Raw genomic sequence first — 15,880 nt, 5'->3', positions numbered from 1 at the left:
GACATGCTCAGGGAAGGAGGTGGGGCAGAGGTGGAAGCTTGGGAAAGGGATTAAATGGGGGTGTCAAGAACACGCCCCCTCCCCAGCTGAAGAAGATGGCACCTATATCTACATCCTTCTTTTCTTCGAGTTGTACTTTGATTCTAGAATGCTTCCTTAAGCCCTCAGCTTCTCACTATAGATCCTAGACCTCTGAGTCCTTTTCCCTAAGGATTTTTCCTTGCCTTCAGTCCTGGACTTAAGCTCCTGCCCTGAGACACTTGTGATCACAACCTCCTTTCTAAGGCTGCGCTTCACTTCTGGCATGATTTATAGAGAACTAACTATGCAAGACAAATCAGACTCCTGAAAGGGTACTGTAGTCTGGAAAGGCCGAGAACCACTGCTGTAATTGATGCTGTTTTCAATGTATTAAAGCACTGAAATAGATCTTTTAGTGGATGGTTTACCTGCTTTCTGCATCCTTGATAGCTTCAGGGTCTTGTCAGCTTTTACATCTTCTAGTGTCCGAAAACCCATTCTATACCATTTTTCTGATGTCTTCAATCCCACTCCAAAAACAGAACTAAATTCCTAAAGCAAACAGAACAACACACATTTCAGTGTAACTTCAGGCATCTGCTGAGACAACACAGTGCTGATTTCAAAAGAAAAATGGATTAACAGAAAAAAAAAAACAAGGGTTAGGTGACTAACTAAAACAAAGACCAAAATTCATCTTCGGATTTGCTATATGGTGGTGGCCTCCCTCTCTCTCTCTCTTTTTTCTCCATAATTACCCTATGAAGTCAAATGGTTATTATACCAGAAACATTTTCATTAACATGAAATCTAAAAAAACCCCATGCAGCAGCATCTCAGCATCTTGGCATGATTTAACTAAATATGTAGGATTTTCTGTAATACTAAGCATCTATATTTTTTCACCCAACTAACTGCTTAAGTAATAATAATCTTTTATTTCAATTTTTAAAAACCCTCTTTCAAATAACTGCATTGACTTCCTAGCATAAAGGAGAAGAACTCCCACCACATTGCATGTGACATCCTGATTTTACTGTTTCTGAACTACAAGCTACATGCTTGTATATCTTCTAATTGATGTAAGGACTGAAGTCAAGTAAAGGCTGTGTAATAGCACTATTTAATATCTTTTTGGCAGCCATGCTCCAGGTTATTGATGATGATCTCCCAAGCAGAGTGAATATAACCTACAGAATGGATGGTATTCTCTTCAATCTGGGCTGCTTCAGAGCCAAGATCAAGACCACAAAAACGTCAGTGGTAGAACTTCAGTACACTGATGATGCCAAAGTCAGTGCCACCTCGGAAGATGATCTCCAAGCAATTCTTGACATTTTTGCCACAGCCTACCACAAGTTGGGACTGACTCTCAATACACAAAAGACCAACGTTCTCTTTTAGCCAACACCCTCCTATACTGTTACCCAAACAAACCATCACAGCAGACGACCAAGTGCTGGAGAATGTCAACCTATCTCGGAAGCTATCTGTCCAGCAATGCTGACATTGATGATGAACTCTGTCACTGGATCTCCAGTGCCAGTGCAGCTGATGGATATTTACAGAGGCAAGTCTTTGATGACCACGACATCAAGATGCAGGCCAAGATCGACGTCTACAATCCTGTAGTCATTCCAACATTGCTATATGAAGCTGAAGCCTGGACTCCCCATAGATGTCATATTAAAGATCTGGAGAAATTCCACCAAAGGCACCAAAGGACAATATCGAGCATCACATAGCAGGGCAGATGGAACAATGTTAGTATCCTCACAGAGGCTGATTCCTGCAGCACCGAGGCAATAATCACCCACAGGCAGCTATGATGGTCTGGTCAGGTGGTCAGTATGCCTGACACGTTTGCCTAAACAGATTTTCTATGCTCAGCTGAGGACCAGGATGAGGTTTCATGGCAGGCAGAGGAAGCGCTAAAGAGACATCCTTAAGAACACGTTGGCAAAGTGCAACATTGATGCTGACACCTGGGAGAGGCAGGTGGAGGGTCGGATAACTTGGAGAAACACCATCAAGAAGGGTGCCTGATACTTTAGGTACGTCTAGATTACATGCTTTTGTCGACAGATACTGCTTCTGTCAACAAAGAGCGTCTAGACTACATCCAGTTCTGTCGACAAAGCAAGCCGCTTTGTCGACATGACAGCGTAGATGCAAAGGACAGTGTAGATGCAATAATTCCTTCTGTCAACAGAATTCTGTCGACAAAAGGCATTATTCCTCATAGAATGAGGTTTACAGCTGTCTACAAATCTGCTGAGTTATGTCGACGTTATGTCGACAGAACTCAGCGGCAGTGTAGACGCAGATATAGTTTTGTTGACAAAACCCTGTAGTCTAGACACACCCTTTGAGATTAAGGGTATATCTAGACTACATGGTTCCGTCGACAGAGCCATGTAAACTAGTTTACCCGACATAGTCAGTAAAGTGGGGATTTAAATAATCCCCGCTTCATTAAAATAAAAATGGCCGCTGCTCTGTGCCGACAATCAGGTGATCTGGCACAGCGCAGCAGCCTAGATACGGATCAGTCGACAAGGGAAGCCTTTGTCGACCGCTTCTGTAAACCCCTTGTCGACCGATCTGCGTCTAGACTGCTGCAGTCTAGACATACCCTAAGTGTCATCTCTATGAAGATGATCAGAGCCCAACATAAGGAGTGTGCCTAGGCCGACATCAGCACCACTGGTGTTGGTGCCGATGGCGATAGAGACCTCACGGCACTGCCACTGCCAGAGAGTGTTCCTTGCCAGAATTGGCCTAATTTCTGATTTCGCACTCATCAATTATAGGCATCCAAGGGAAATCTTACTCGATTCAAGGGATCCCAGAGAGAGAAATGCTTGTGCCACTTGACACTCGGTGAGAACATTTGACTCTTTAAGGACTAAGGGAATGGAAATGGATCTCGATGCCTATAAAACAGAGCTGTGAATACTGTGCCAATATTGTATCTCTGAGTAGTTTCATTGCACAATCATAGATTTCATGATTGGCCACACAATTGTCTTTTTCTATGGAATCTATAATCTTTGACTTCAAGCCATGCTAATTTTATCTTGTGTTTTTCTAATGAGATTAATTCTTTGGAATTAGGTAAAAAAAGGGGAAGGATGAAAAACTGGATAATTTTAAATAGGAATTATACTACATGTTGCATACAATGGGTAAGATTACCTATTCTTTGTCTAAAACATGTGTGGTTGTAGGGGAATGTGATTGCATTTAAATCTCATTTTAAAAATCATTTAGATTCTTATCTTTTAATGTTTTGCTAGTACTGCATTTTCAAAAGGGACTGTTAGCGGCTGTAGAATGATGCCAAAAAACTATTAACACTGTGCATTGGTTAGAGATCAGTAGGAAGTGGACTCAATATCATTGTCAGTGAAGGAAAACAAAATTAACATTTTATTCTCTGCAAGCTGCAGTTCTTTAGACTTCCCTGAAGTTAGATACATAAAGTTTACTCCCTGAGGATCTTTTGGGTTATAAATATTCCTATTTCACTGTTGTATATGTGGTCAGTACTGAGCTTCTGTTGGTAAAAGTCATTGTACATTGACTCTTGCTGTACCACAGTTAATTTTAGTATTGACAAGAATTAGTGTCAATAAAATGTATTGTCATTCCTCTACAGCATAGCTAAAATACATGCTATGCAGCCTGAGTTGCTAAAAAAATAGCCACATAACATTCTTGCAATTTTGTAACTGTAAAAAAATCATATTTATATATGACTTGGTTTGTTGGGAATAAAAAAATACATGGGTAGCCCCTGAGCTTAGCGTGCACCAGTTTTCACACTACATGTTGTCAGCTGGACACATGGCCCTCCAATTGAAGCGATGGCTGGCTGGACACAAAATGCCTTGTTTGTGTCTCTAGCTCTCTCAGCTAAAACTTGACTTGTGTCAGCAGATACAGTCTAGACAGATTCTGTTAATCAAGTTTCCTGTTGAAGCTAGGCACTTGTTTTTGAAGATGTTAAGCTGATGCAGTTTAGACAACTTCTCTAGCTAAGCAAATGTGGCTTAAGCAGCTTCCTGTCATGTCAAAAGGTCTCTATAATGTTAAACGTTTTGCAATTGTATTCTTGCTTATGAATATGCATGAAATCTATGGAATGAGTGAGGAAGTGTGAATGAGAAACATCCAATCACAAGGCAGTCCAACTCTGTGACCTTTTAAGGCAAGGAAGGACTCTGCAGGTATATAAGTTAATGTGACGAGTGGCCAGGGCTCGCTCTCTCTTGCTCTCTCTCTCCAGACAAAATGTAACATCACAGCAGAAACCTGGGACTGTCCCAAAGAAGGAAATCCTCCCATACATCCAAAGGGATCTCCAGGGATCACTGTGGCCTTGCAGTCGATCTCCAGGAAGCTGTTGCCTGGCTAGCTCCATCCACCTGTGAAATCAGAAGAAACCTACGCCATACCTGTAGCCTGCCTCCAGACTGCTAGTATGAGTGTAATGCATGTGTGAGTATTACCGTGCTCTTAAGAATTTACATCAATAAACAACTTTCAGAACTGTTCTTGTTAACCCTTTGTCTGAATTCATTCTCCGCTAGTCCAGGGTGGGGCAAGCCCAATATTAATGGAAGCATTGGCTGCGGGGTAGGCAACACTACAAACCTAGCTTACAAGTCAGGTTTCAATCAAATGAATTTGAAAACAGAGTTTGTCCAGGAGTTTTGTTGTCTCATCCTACTTTGCAGTGGAAATTTGCATGCCTCACAAAATTATCACACAGGTTGGAATTAGGGCTGTTGATTATCACACTTAACTCCCATGATTAACTAGAAAAAAATCACAATTAATTGCAGTTTTAATCATATTGCTTATTAAATATTTTAGGTGTTTTTCTACATTTTCAAATATATTGATTCAGTTGTAACACACAATATAAAGTGTACAGTGCTCACTTTTTATTGTTTTGAATTACAATTATTTGCACAAACAATGAGGAGTCCTGTGGCACATTAGAGACTAAGGGTATGTCTACACTACCCTCCTAATTCGAACTAGGAGGGTAATGTAGGCATACCGCACTTGCAAATGAAGCCTGGGATTTGAATTTCCCGGGCTTCATTTGCATGAAGCCGGCCGGCGCCATTTTTAAATGTCGGCAGTTCGAACCCCGTGCTGCGCGGCTACACGCGGCACGGAGTAGATAGTTCGGATTAGGCTTCCTAATCTGAACTAGCTGTACTCCTCATTCCACGAAATTCAAATCCCGGGCTTCATTTGCAAGTGCGGTATGCCTACATTACCCTCCTAGTTCGAATTAGGAGGGTAGTATAGACATACCCCACCAGATTAAGCTTTCATGGATAAAAAGCACTTATTCAGATGACTTGAGTGTAAGTTACCGAAACAGGGGTATATAAAAGGAAGAAGTTACTTGTGTTAATGAAGCTAATCTAGGGCATGTTTACATAGGAAATTATTTTAAAAATAATTTATTTTGAAATAATAACTCCCAAAATATCTGTTTTGAAATAGCACAGCCACACTACAGGGAAGCCTTGAAATTAGTCCAAGGCAGGCTCCCTTAATGAGGATATGCTACCTTGACACAGAGTCCCAGGAAGCAATGAGGAGTAATTACTCTGAATGACCCTGGAGAGTAGTTATTTTGAAATAACAGCACTGGAATGACCACGCTACTGCTGTTTTGAAATTACTATTTTGAAATAAGCGTTATTCCTCGTGGAAAGCAGGAGTTATTATTTCAAAATAACCAGTCCCTTATTTTTAAATAAGTGGCTTGGTAGTGTGGATGCTCACCTTGTTATTTCAAAATAAGCGGAGTTATTTCAAAATAACTCCCTAGTATTAGACCAGGGCCAAGTCAGGGTGGAAATGGGTCATTCATAGCATTTGGGCTATGTCTATACTGCAAGACTTTTCTGCAGGAGGAAATGCAAATGGAGCGCTCATTTGCATATGTCGTGCTTGCATTTGCATTTCCTCTTCGGACCTCTTTTGCACAAGAGGAGTTTGCGCAAAAAAGAGCTGTGTAGACAGCTCCTTTTTGCACAAAAAACCCCTTTTGCGCAAGAGCCGTTCTTCCTCAAGTTTTTTTTACATAATATATGTGTGTAAATTCAACTTTCATGACAAAGAGGTTGAACTGCAATATTTGTAATGGGGGAACTGAAAAATATTATTTATTTTGTTTTTACAGTGTGTATGTTTGTAAATAAAAACAAATATAAAGTGAGCACTTTGTATTATGTATTGTAATTGAAATCAGCATGTTTGGAAATGTATACAACATCTAAAATATTTAAGTAAAAAAGTGGTATTCCTATTATTGTTGGAATCATTCAGAATGACTGATAGTCTGTGTGCAAGTGAGGAGCAGCATTATAGTTACAGTGGGAGTGCAGGGCAGGACTGAGGTACACTAGCAGAGCAGTGTAGGCTGGGAAGTTTGGTCATAGTTGGCCATAGTTCTTCAGCCAGGATTACATTCACAGAAACTGGGAACTTTTTCGTTTGCACCTGCAGAACCTACATGGGCATGTTACAGTGCTGCAATTTAGTGTACACTGATATAGTTCAAACTGGGCCCTCCTAGGCTCTGGTGTGCAAGGGGAATATAGGGAGTGTCCTTCTGCTTCTCATTTTTCTGTGAGTCAGTAGCCCCGACCAAAAAATGGTTCTCCGCCCAATCTACACCACAGCTGGGAGAAATATGGCTGGATCTGGCCCACCAAGCCACCAGATCTGGCCCGTAGATGTTGCAGGAATCCCCAGCAGGCTTCCTGCTTGCCTTTCCCCACCTGCATGCTACTCAGAAACGTGGCTGTGAGGCAATTTCACTTTAAAAACTGATCCCAGAGGGGAGGGAGGAAGCATTAGGAGCTACTCCCTCTCCCAGAACAATCCCATTGACCAGCTTCTGGCCAGAAACTGGCCAAAGGGAGCTGCCTGTTTCAATAATAGGCAGCCACGAAGCACAAGGGGCTGTAGTTATTCACAGAGCACATGGCTACAGCCAGTGCAGGGGGCTGGGCAGGCAGGGAGGCTGATTCAGGAACAGGCTGCTGGCTGGTAAGTCTCCTGGACAGAGCCTGCCTCTGGCACCCCAGCCACTCTCTTCCCCAAAACTCTGCCCCCCCCCACTCCGGCCCCCTATTCCACACACCCAAATCCTCTGTCTCCCTTCTGCACCCATACCTCCTCCCACATATGGCACCCCAATCCCCTGCCCCAGATTACATTCCCCTCCTGCCCTAGCTCACAACCCAAACCCCTGCACTCCTGTACTCCAATTCCTTTCCATAGGTCACAATCTAACCCTCTATACCCCAGTCCAGTGCCCCAGGTCACAACTGCCTCCTTCACCAAAATTCCCTGCCTTCCCCAGAGCTCCCTTCTGCACCCAACCTCCATCCCAGACCCCGCACCTGCTCCATTAATATCATGGAAAAGTGCAGCCCTCGACCACTTTCCAAATTCTTGGAGTGGCCCCTGGTCAAAAATTATTCCCCACCCCTGATCTACACCAGAATTAAACTACTCCACATCCCAAGCCTTGCAAGCCTGAGTCATCTATTATGGGCCAGCCATGGGTGTCTAATTGAAGTATTGACAAACTGTATTGTGACAAGTAATGGTCACATAAGTACAGCTTATCTTCTTCATCTGTCTCCTTGTATCATTGCCTTAACTTAAAGTTTGCGGGAACAGGCTGAGATAGATCTTAGCAAAAAAACCACTGTTCCCTTTGGTTTGTGAAACCAAAGATTGCTATGCATGGAAACACACCCGCCAAATTAAAATTCTCAGAGATAAAATATTGAAATGGAGAGCTTCTCTGGTGCAGAATGTACTGAAAGTTCACTAAAACGGGAACTGTTCTACTACCTCCCTGATTCTGAACTACTTTTTAGTTGTAGCTGCATTCTCATCATAGCTCTGAGTCTTGAACATGCCTGCTAACAAAGCCTTCCCTCCATGCCTGCCTGCTCTTACTGTGAGGCATGTTTCAGCAGAATGAAAAAGAGGTCTTAGTCCTTATCCTCAGCCTGACATTTCCATAAAATCAGAATAAGGCTGTGTGGTGCCATAACCATGACTAATCAACCAAAAGTAAATTGGGTTAAATCTCAGGCAAAAAAAAGTCATCAGTTTGGGGAGAAAAATTGCAGTTCAACAGCAAAGTACATTGTATCACATTAATTAAAAGATGATGGGTAACCGATTCAGAATTATTCCCTCTTACTTTATCATGGTCTATGTAGTGATGATTTTTCTCCGAATTAAATAAAATGTAATACTTGTGATGCTCCTTTAAATATTTAGACATTGTGACATCGAGAGCTCATGAAAAAAGTGATCACACACACTTTTAAGCAACTACAAAACTAAGGCTAAAACATACTTACTTTAAATGATTGGTATCGTCCATCAGTTAACACGTCTTTAACTCTAGAACTCTCTCCTTCATCAATAATCTCCTGTACATACAATAATAGGTTACTGATTACTTCTGAAATTATTTCAGCTGTATTACAACAGTCCTATAGGAACTCTTATCAGCAAAGAAAGAGAGAGCATGCACACTTGTTTTATTCCCAGAGGACCAAATACTACAAACCTTACTTAAGCAAAATTTCCTTTAACTCAAGAATGGAGTCAAGATTTGGCCCACATAAAATACTCCATATTATTAGCAACTGGGGATGGGATTATTCACTCATTGTCAATTGGACTGCAATTATGTCACATGCTTAATTGAGCTGTTCTAAAAATCATATTTCAGCATTTGACTCAGTTTATTTCAATCAAACAGACCCAGAAGCACTGTGGCAATGGATATATTTTTGCTCAGTGTAACAAGAGATAAAATTTCTATTCTATTGTGCAGGAGGTCAGAATTGAATTCCCATACCCCAAGCCAGCAAAAGCTAAGAGCACTGTGGAGGCAATATTCTCACCCCGTGAAGAAAAGGGGAAAAGAGTGAATCACAATATTTGCAGTGACCTCTACAGATAACAAAGATATTCTGCTCTGTTGTTGCCTGAAATAATAGTGGTGGAAATATGGGGTCCTGAAAGTGCCAAAAACTAAAACAATGAAAAATGTAGGGAATTCACAAGGCTACAACCAGAATGTGGAGTTTACACCTCACCTGGGGAAAAGGGGGTTTTGTAAGTAAGGGTATCTCTACACTGGCACCCTAGTTCAAAATAGGGATGCAAATGTAAGCATTCAAAATAGTCAATGAAGCCGGGATTTAAATATCCCACGCTTCATTAGCATAATCTCAGCCGCATGCTATTCTGAATGCCATCTGATTCAAAAGTGAAAGTGCGCTCCGGGCCATGTTAGTTTGAATCAAACCCCTTGGTTCAAACTAACATTACTCCTCAAAAAAAGAGAAAGGAAAAGATTAATATGAAGGCCCAGATTTACAAAACTATTTAGGTATAAATGTGATTTAAGCACCAAAGTACCTCTTTGAATCTGGGCCTAAATTACTACAATATTTACCAGTTTGTCAAAATAATATTTGTAATAAAGCATTAAACAAACAAAATGATGTGGTTAAGTACTGTGCAGAAGAATTCACACAGACAGAGATATTAAGTCATCTAACTGAGAAAATGTCTTTTAAAGTGTCACACCATACATGGTCTCTCACTATTTGGTCTTAAATTACCTTAATTCATTAGGAATGTGTTTCTGTAACAGAAGTTTATTGTCAATTTAAGGAATGCATTACGGGTCAGATCATTATAAAAGATATGCAGAAATCTCTGACTCTTTAATAATAGAGGATAACAAGTCTAATCTCTCTAATCGGGAGATACACAGAGTTATCTCCACTGACAAACATCTTCACCCACTTGACCCCTACAAAAATTAGATCTGTAAAAGAAACATCCAGCAAGGAATGCATTGTAACATTACCTCAATGACAGCTCTGATTTCATCTCCCATGCAGGGCAGTCCTTCTAGGTCATGCATTCTGAGTATAGTAAATGGAAGGGATTTCAGCACCGAGGCTGCTCTCATAAATGCAAGGCAGAGTACTGCATTTTCTTTGAATTCATAATTTCCAGCCAGTATCTCAAAAGCATCCTGGGGTAAAAAAATATATATACTAAAAAACCCCCAAAGTTAATAAAAGCTTAAATTTTCTAGATGTGTGTGATGGGATGTATCAACCCCTTACTGAGGATCAGGGACCCCGGTCCTCCTGATCTCTCCATCAGCTCCCTGCCCTGCGTATCTTCCCAATCACCTGCCCCCTCATCACCTGAGCCAGCTGCATGCGTTGTAGCCAGTCTCCTTTCAAACCGCATCAAAGAGTCATCTGTACACACTCATGCTTTGCACTCTCCACTTCCCCACTCTCATGTCTCTCCCAGGTACCAAGTGGCAGGACCTCCTACCACCAATAGAGGGTGAGGAGCCCCAGTGAGCCAGTCTCTATTCCACCTTGGTTCCATGGCCTGACAGCAGGGGCAGATGACAATTTCGCGGGGCCCCCCCTTTGACACGGTGCATGCACAGTGGCGCCATGCACATGCGCGGGGCTTCTTGAAGCGCAGAGCCCGAGGCGGCCGCCCCGTTTGCCCTGCCCTATATCCACCCCTGCCTGACAGGAACATCAGCTGGAGAATCTTCTGTGGCACTGTGAGTATGAATGTGTAGTTGGCATGGTTCACCTCTGTCCCCAACACTTGCCCCTTCTGTGATGTAAGGGAAATCCTGGTGCGCATTTATCTTAAGTGCGCCAGGTTACAGCCCCTCTTTCGGCTCCTCCAGAACCTCTTGTTGAGATTCTGGCTGCACTTCTACCCTCACCTATTAATCTGTGCACACCCCATCAGTGTCCCCACAAAGCTGCAGGACCTCCTGGTCAACCTCCTCCTGGCTATAGCCAAAGATGGCAATTTACAAATCAGAGAGTGGTGGCTGAGGGAGGGGCCTGCGACTGTGGGGCCTATTTCTACTTCTTTATCCGTTCACACATCTGGGCACAGTTCCACTGGGCGGCATTTGCTGGCTCTCTCGAGACTTTGGAGGGGGCACTGGGCACTGTCCAGGATTCTCTGCTTGGTGTCCCCATCCAGTTACCTTGTTTTAGCCCTTTGAACCTCATACCAGTCTCTGTTTTTTCTTTTTCTTTGTCCCCTGGAATCACTTGATGTCCAGGGCTTTTTGGATCCTCCTGTAGGCTGGGGGAGGATCCTTTAGATGTGGGCAGGCTAACGCCCACCCACTTTCCAGACCCCAATAGGACTGGGGATCATGGAGTTGTCTTGATCCAGCTGACTGAAATGGCCCCACCACCACAGCCCTGCTGGGCATGCTCTCAGGGGAGGCAGACTATAATAGCCTTTGTAGAAGCTCAGGCTGGGCTGACTGTGGAAGAAGAAGAAGGAAGTGCAGGGAGAGCTCCAGATCAAGGGGAGTAGACACGGCCGGACCAACCAGTAGCAACCGGGGCGAGAGAGGCAACCCAAAGAGCCACACCACCTAAGCGAGACAACGGGAGAGTTCGGCAAACAAGGGATGTTAGGAAGTAGCCCAGGGTGGGGAATTGTTCTCTGGGTGTTCAACAAGTTGCAGTAGGATTCTCCGCTGAGCAGGCAGTGGATTGCACCACCTCCAACAGGGCTCTGGGCGCCAATAGGGTCCAGATCCTCCTACCTTCCCCTATCTAATCTGTGGGGGAAGTTTTCCGGCTCACCTATGGACTAGACCCCTGGGATGTATTATCTCTAGTAGAAGAGACTTATATATGGACTAGGCCTCTGGGCCATATCATCCCTAGTAGAGGGGACCCACCTATGGACTAAGCCTCTAGGCCATATTATCCCTAGTGAAGAAGATTCATCTGTGGGCCAGGCGTCTGGGCCATATAATCCCTAGTGAAGGGGATGGGCATATGGATTCTGGCCGCTAGGCCATATTAGCCCTAGTAGAGGCGCCGGGAGTTCGGACTAGGCATCGGGGCTGTAATTCCCCTAAGAAAGGGGATGTATATATAGATTCTGACCACCAGGCCATGTTAACCCTTATTCTTGGGGCTTGCTTCCAGTCTTGGGAAAAGTCCCACCCTTAAAGGGGTCTAGACTCGAGGGGCCTCCAAGGATAGGACAACCCTCGACAATGTCCCTTAGAAATGACCCTTACAGTTTGCAAACTGATTCACAACTGATTTCTCTCTACTATGGCACACAAACAGTAAAGCTGGTTTGAAACATTTTGACAGAACCATTTCAGCTGGAGTTTGCAGTTTAATCAAAATTAAAAACACTTTATGAAACTGTATAAATTTTGAGAAAAGAGCATTGAGGAGATAAAAAAGTCTTGACAATGACAAAATGTCCCATTTTGGTGTTTTTAAACCAAACATTTTGATGTTTTTGGATATATTTTTATTTTAATAATATAATATAAAAATTAAAACAAAGTGTTTAAACTAATTTAACATTTTCCTTCAGAGAATTTTAAGTTTGAGTTTCAGTCCAATTCAGAATGAAACCAAAATTCAAAATCCTTTACTAAATGGAATTTCTGTCCTCCACACAGGGTGAAGGACCTAGAGGCGCATACTTTCATATGTGTGCTTAATAAGCAACCTGACAGTGAACTGCCATAAGGTACTTGAGTTATAGAGATGATTTAACCATTTCCATGTAGTTAAGAAAATTCTCCAGAGCCTGACAAGGTGAAATTGCTTCTGCAAGTTTTAAAAATATGCCCAAATGTACTTTGTTTAACATGTCACCATATGACATCTTTGTTTCTCGGGTATAATCAAAGAAAAGTCTGTAGCAGTCCCAGCAGCCCCAAAAGTTCATTTTCTTTTTTCAACTTGCAGCAACATTTCTATCAGCTAGCTCAAGTAACAGAACTTGCCCCTCCTTCTCAACTTTTCAGCCCATACAAAGGGGGAAAGGCATTCTTTGATGACTCTTCACATATTCTTGGTTTGCTTTACTGAAGCTCCTGCATTGACAAGCTGCTTGACAGGATAGTGGTGGTTACTATCCACATATAATTTGCACAGCTTTGAGAAAACAGTGTTGATTCTTTAAAAACAGCAAAATTATTTAAAAAATGAAATGTAGGGACCAGATCCTGAGAGAATTCAAGAATCATAGAATCATAGAACACTAGAACTGGAAGGGACCTCAAGAGGTCATTGAGTCCAGTCCCTTGCCCTCATGGCAGGACCCAGTACTATCTAGACCCGTGGTCCCCAACATGGTGCCCGCGGGCGCCATGGTGCCCGCTGGGGCATTTCAATGCGCCGGCCAGGTGCTCGGGGCTGGCCTGGCCCCGGGCACATGGCGCACGGGCGCTTGCGGGGGGAGTGCCTTGGCGGGGGGAGCGCCGGGCGCGCGGCACTCGGCGGGGGCGGGCGCCGGCCCCGGGCACGCGGCGGGGGGAGCGCCGGCCCCGGGCATGCGGCGGGGGGGAGCGCCGGCCCCGGGCGCGTGGCACTCGGCGGGAGGGGGGGAGCGCCGGGCGCGCGGCACTCGGCGGGGAGGGGGGAGCGCCGGGCGCGCGGCACTCGGCGGGGGGGGAGCGCCGGGCGCGCGGCACTCGGCGGGAGGGGGGGAGTGCCAGCCCCGGGCGCGCGGCACTTGGCGGGGGGGGGGTGGGCCCCGGCCCCGGGCGCGCGGGGCGGGGGGGGGCCCTGGCCCCGGGCGCGCAGCCCTTGGGGGGGGCCCCGCCCCCGGGTGCGCAGCTGGGGGGGGGCCCGCCCCCGGGCGCGCTAGTGTCCCCGCCCCCTGGCGCCCGGCGGGCAAACGACCACGCCCCCTGGCGCCCGACAACCTCAAAAGGTTGGGGACCACTGATCTAGACCATCCCTGATAGCTGTCTATCTAACCTGCTCTTAAATATCTCCAAAGATGGAGATTCCACAACCTCCCAAGGCAACTTATTACAGTGTTTAACTACCCTGACAGGAAGTTTTTCCTAATGTCCAACCTAAACCTATCTTGCTGCAATTTAAGCCCATTGCTTCTTGTCCTATCCTCAGAGGCCAAGGAGAACAATTTTTCTCTCTCCTCCTTATGACACCCTTTTAGGCTAGGTCTACAGTGTGGGGCTTTATCTGAAAAAGCTACGCAAATTGTACTCTGCAATTTGCATTGCTTTTTCCGATCGTTTTTCTGAAAGAGGCTTTTCCACCATTTGGCCCAGTCTAGACAGGGCCAAATGGCAGAAAAGCCTCCTCTTTCATCAGAGTCCTTATTCCTCGTGGAATGAGGTATACAGGGCTCCCTGAAAGAGCACATTTGCTCTTCTGCGAAAAAAAGAGGAAGAGCAAACATGCTCCCTGAACGTGCCAGGGTTTTTATGGTATCCTGGAAAAACCCCATAGTCTAGACGTAGCCTTAGATACCTGAAAACCGCTATCAAGTCCCCTCTCAGTCTTCTTTCCAAACTAAACAAGACCAATTCTTTCAGTCTTCCTTCGTAGGTCATGTTCTCTTGATGACAATCTTTTCTAATATAGAACGTCTGAGTTTCAGAGGAAAACAAGCTCTATAATAGTATCTGAAGCCAAATAACCTTAAAAACTTCTGAAGGCTTAGTGACGATTAGCAGCCAATCTGTATGAATGCTTCTTGAGACCCTACTCAAAATCTCAGAGAAGGGTGTTTGGGGAGATCTAAGGTGACAGGTAAGAATTTGTATACTTTGTGTTACTGATAATTGCCCAAGCCCTAATCCTTCAAATGTTGGAAACCCTCACTACTTATTTTTCTTGTCTTCACATAGCAGTAACCTAACTCCTTTCTTTCTGCTCCTTCCTCTAATAATCCATTGCTCACTAAGTTTTCGGAGAAAAATGAAGGAGTGGCTGTCATCATTCAGGTTCAGGGAGCTGCCAATTAAATTCCACTGTTCTCTAATTCAAAGTGTCTTCAGAAGGCAGGAGGCACCTTGAGAATAAGGAAGAACAAGATTTTCCCCACCCCCTGTATATTAGTGCAGCTCTCATGATGCCCAGTAGGGGGCAAAAAGGTTATTATAGGAGAATTGTGGTATTGTCATCTTTACTTCTGCACCTACTTCAGAGCTGGGTGGCCAGAAAATGCCCACTGAAGGCAGTGTCACCACCAGCAACAGCACAGCAATAAGGATAGCAGGACTGTAGCCTTTTCCCTACAATAATTTTGTTAATCCCCCACAACTCCTTTTTGGGTCAAGAGCCCTCTAATTACAACATTGTGAAATTTCAGATTTAAATATATGAAATCATGAAAATTACAATTTTTAAAATCCTATGACCATGAATTTGACAAAAGTGGACCTTGAATTTTGTAGGGAACTACTGATAATTAATTAGTATTAAAAGGAACTTTAAATTTGCTTTGCGTTTTAATTTTAGATTGATATATAAAAAATTCAACATAGAGATAAAAATCAAATTAAAGCATAATGACTCTACATCTTAAATTCTACCTGCTTAATATTCCCACATATACTGTGCCCGTTCTCAGCCCCACTGATTTGCACCATGATAAATACAGAGTTAATCTTATTTTACAACAGAGTAAAGAACTGAATTTGACTCAGTACAAAGTCCAATTTTTAAAAATTAGAAGTTTTTTAAAAAGATGTCCCTAGCTGGACTCTAATAATTTACTTTATTAAAACTGAAAGAATTTTTCAAAATTAATTTCATTTTTCAATTACTATTGATTACATTTCACACTTCATTCAGCTTGAACAATAGATTAGTTAGAATGACATAGTGATAAGGATGCAAACAAAAGCAGGGATGAGTTTAAAGTGAAAGAAAATAATTATTTTCACTGCATTTTCTTTAAGTTATTGAAA

At 43.5% G+C, this 15,880-nt stretch overlaps 1 protein-coding gene across 2 annotated transcripts in view; it reads right to left on the bottom strand.

Annotated features, from left to right (window-relative positions):
* The window catches only part of DNTT (DNA nucleotidylexotransferase), a 189,770-nt gene that overhangs the window by 120,246 nt on the left and 53,644 nt on the right, over nt 1-15,880 (bottom strand). For both annotated transcript variants that reach the window (XM_014581825.4, XM_025179755.3), the window contains exons 4-6: nt 9,974-10,144; nt 8,445-8,516; nt 450-573 (exon numbers count right to left, since the gene is read on the bottom strand). In XM_014581825.4, the coding sequence (XP_014437311.3) occupies nt 450-573; nt 8,445-8,516; nt 9,974-10,144 (367 nt within the window). The remainder of the gene's footprint in view (nt 1-449; nt 574-8,444; nt 8,517-9,973; nt 10,145-15,880) is intronic.

The sequence above is a fragment of the Pelodiscus sinensis genome, chromosome 8, assembly GCF_052426305.1.
Source record: "Pelodiscus sinensis isolate ZL-2025 chromosome 8, ASM5242630v1, whole genome shotgun sequence".
Taxonomy (NCBI): Eukaryota; Metazoa; Chordata; order Testudines; family Trionychidae; genus Pelodiscus; species Pelodiscus sinensis.
This window is presented reverse-complemented; position numbering and strand designations above follow the sequence as displayed.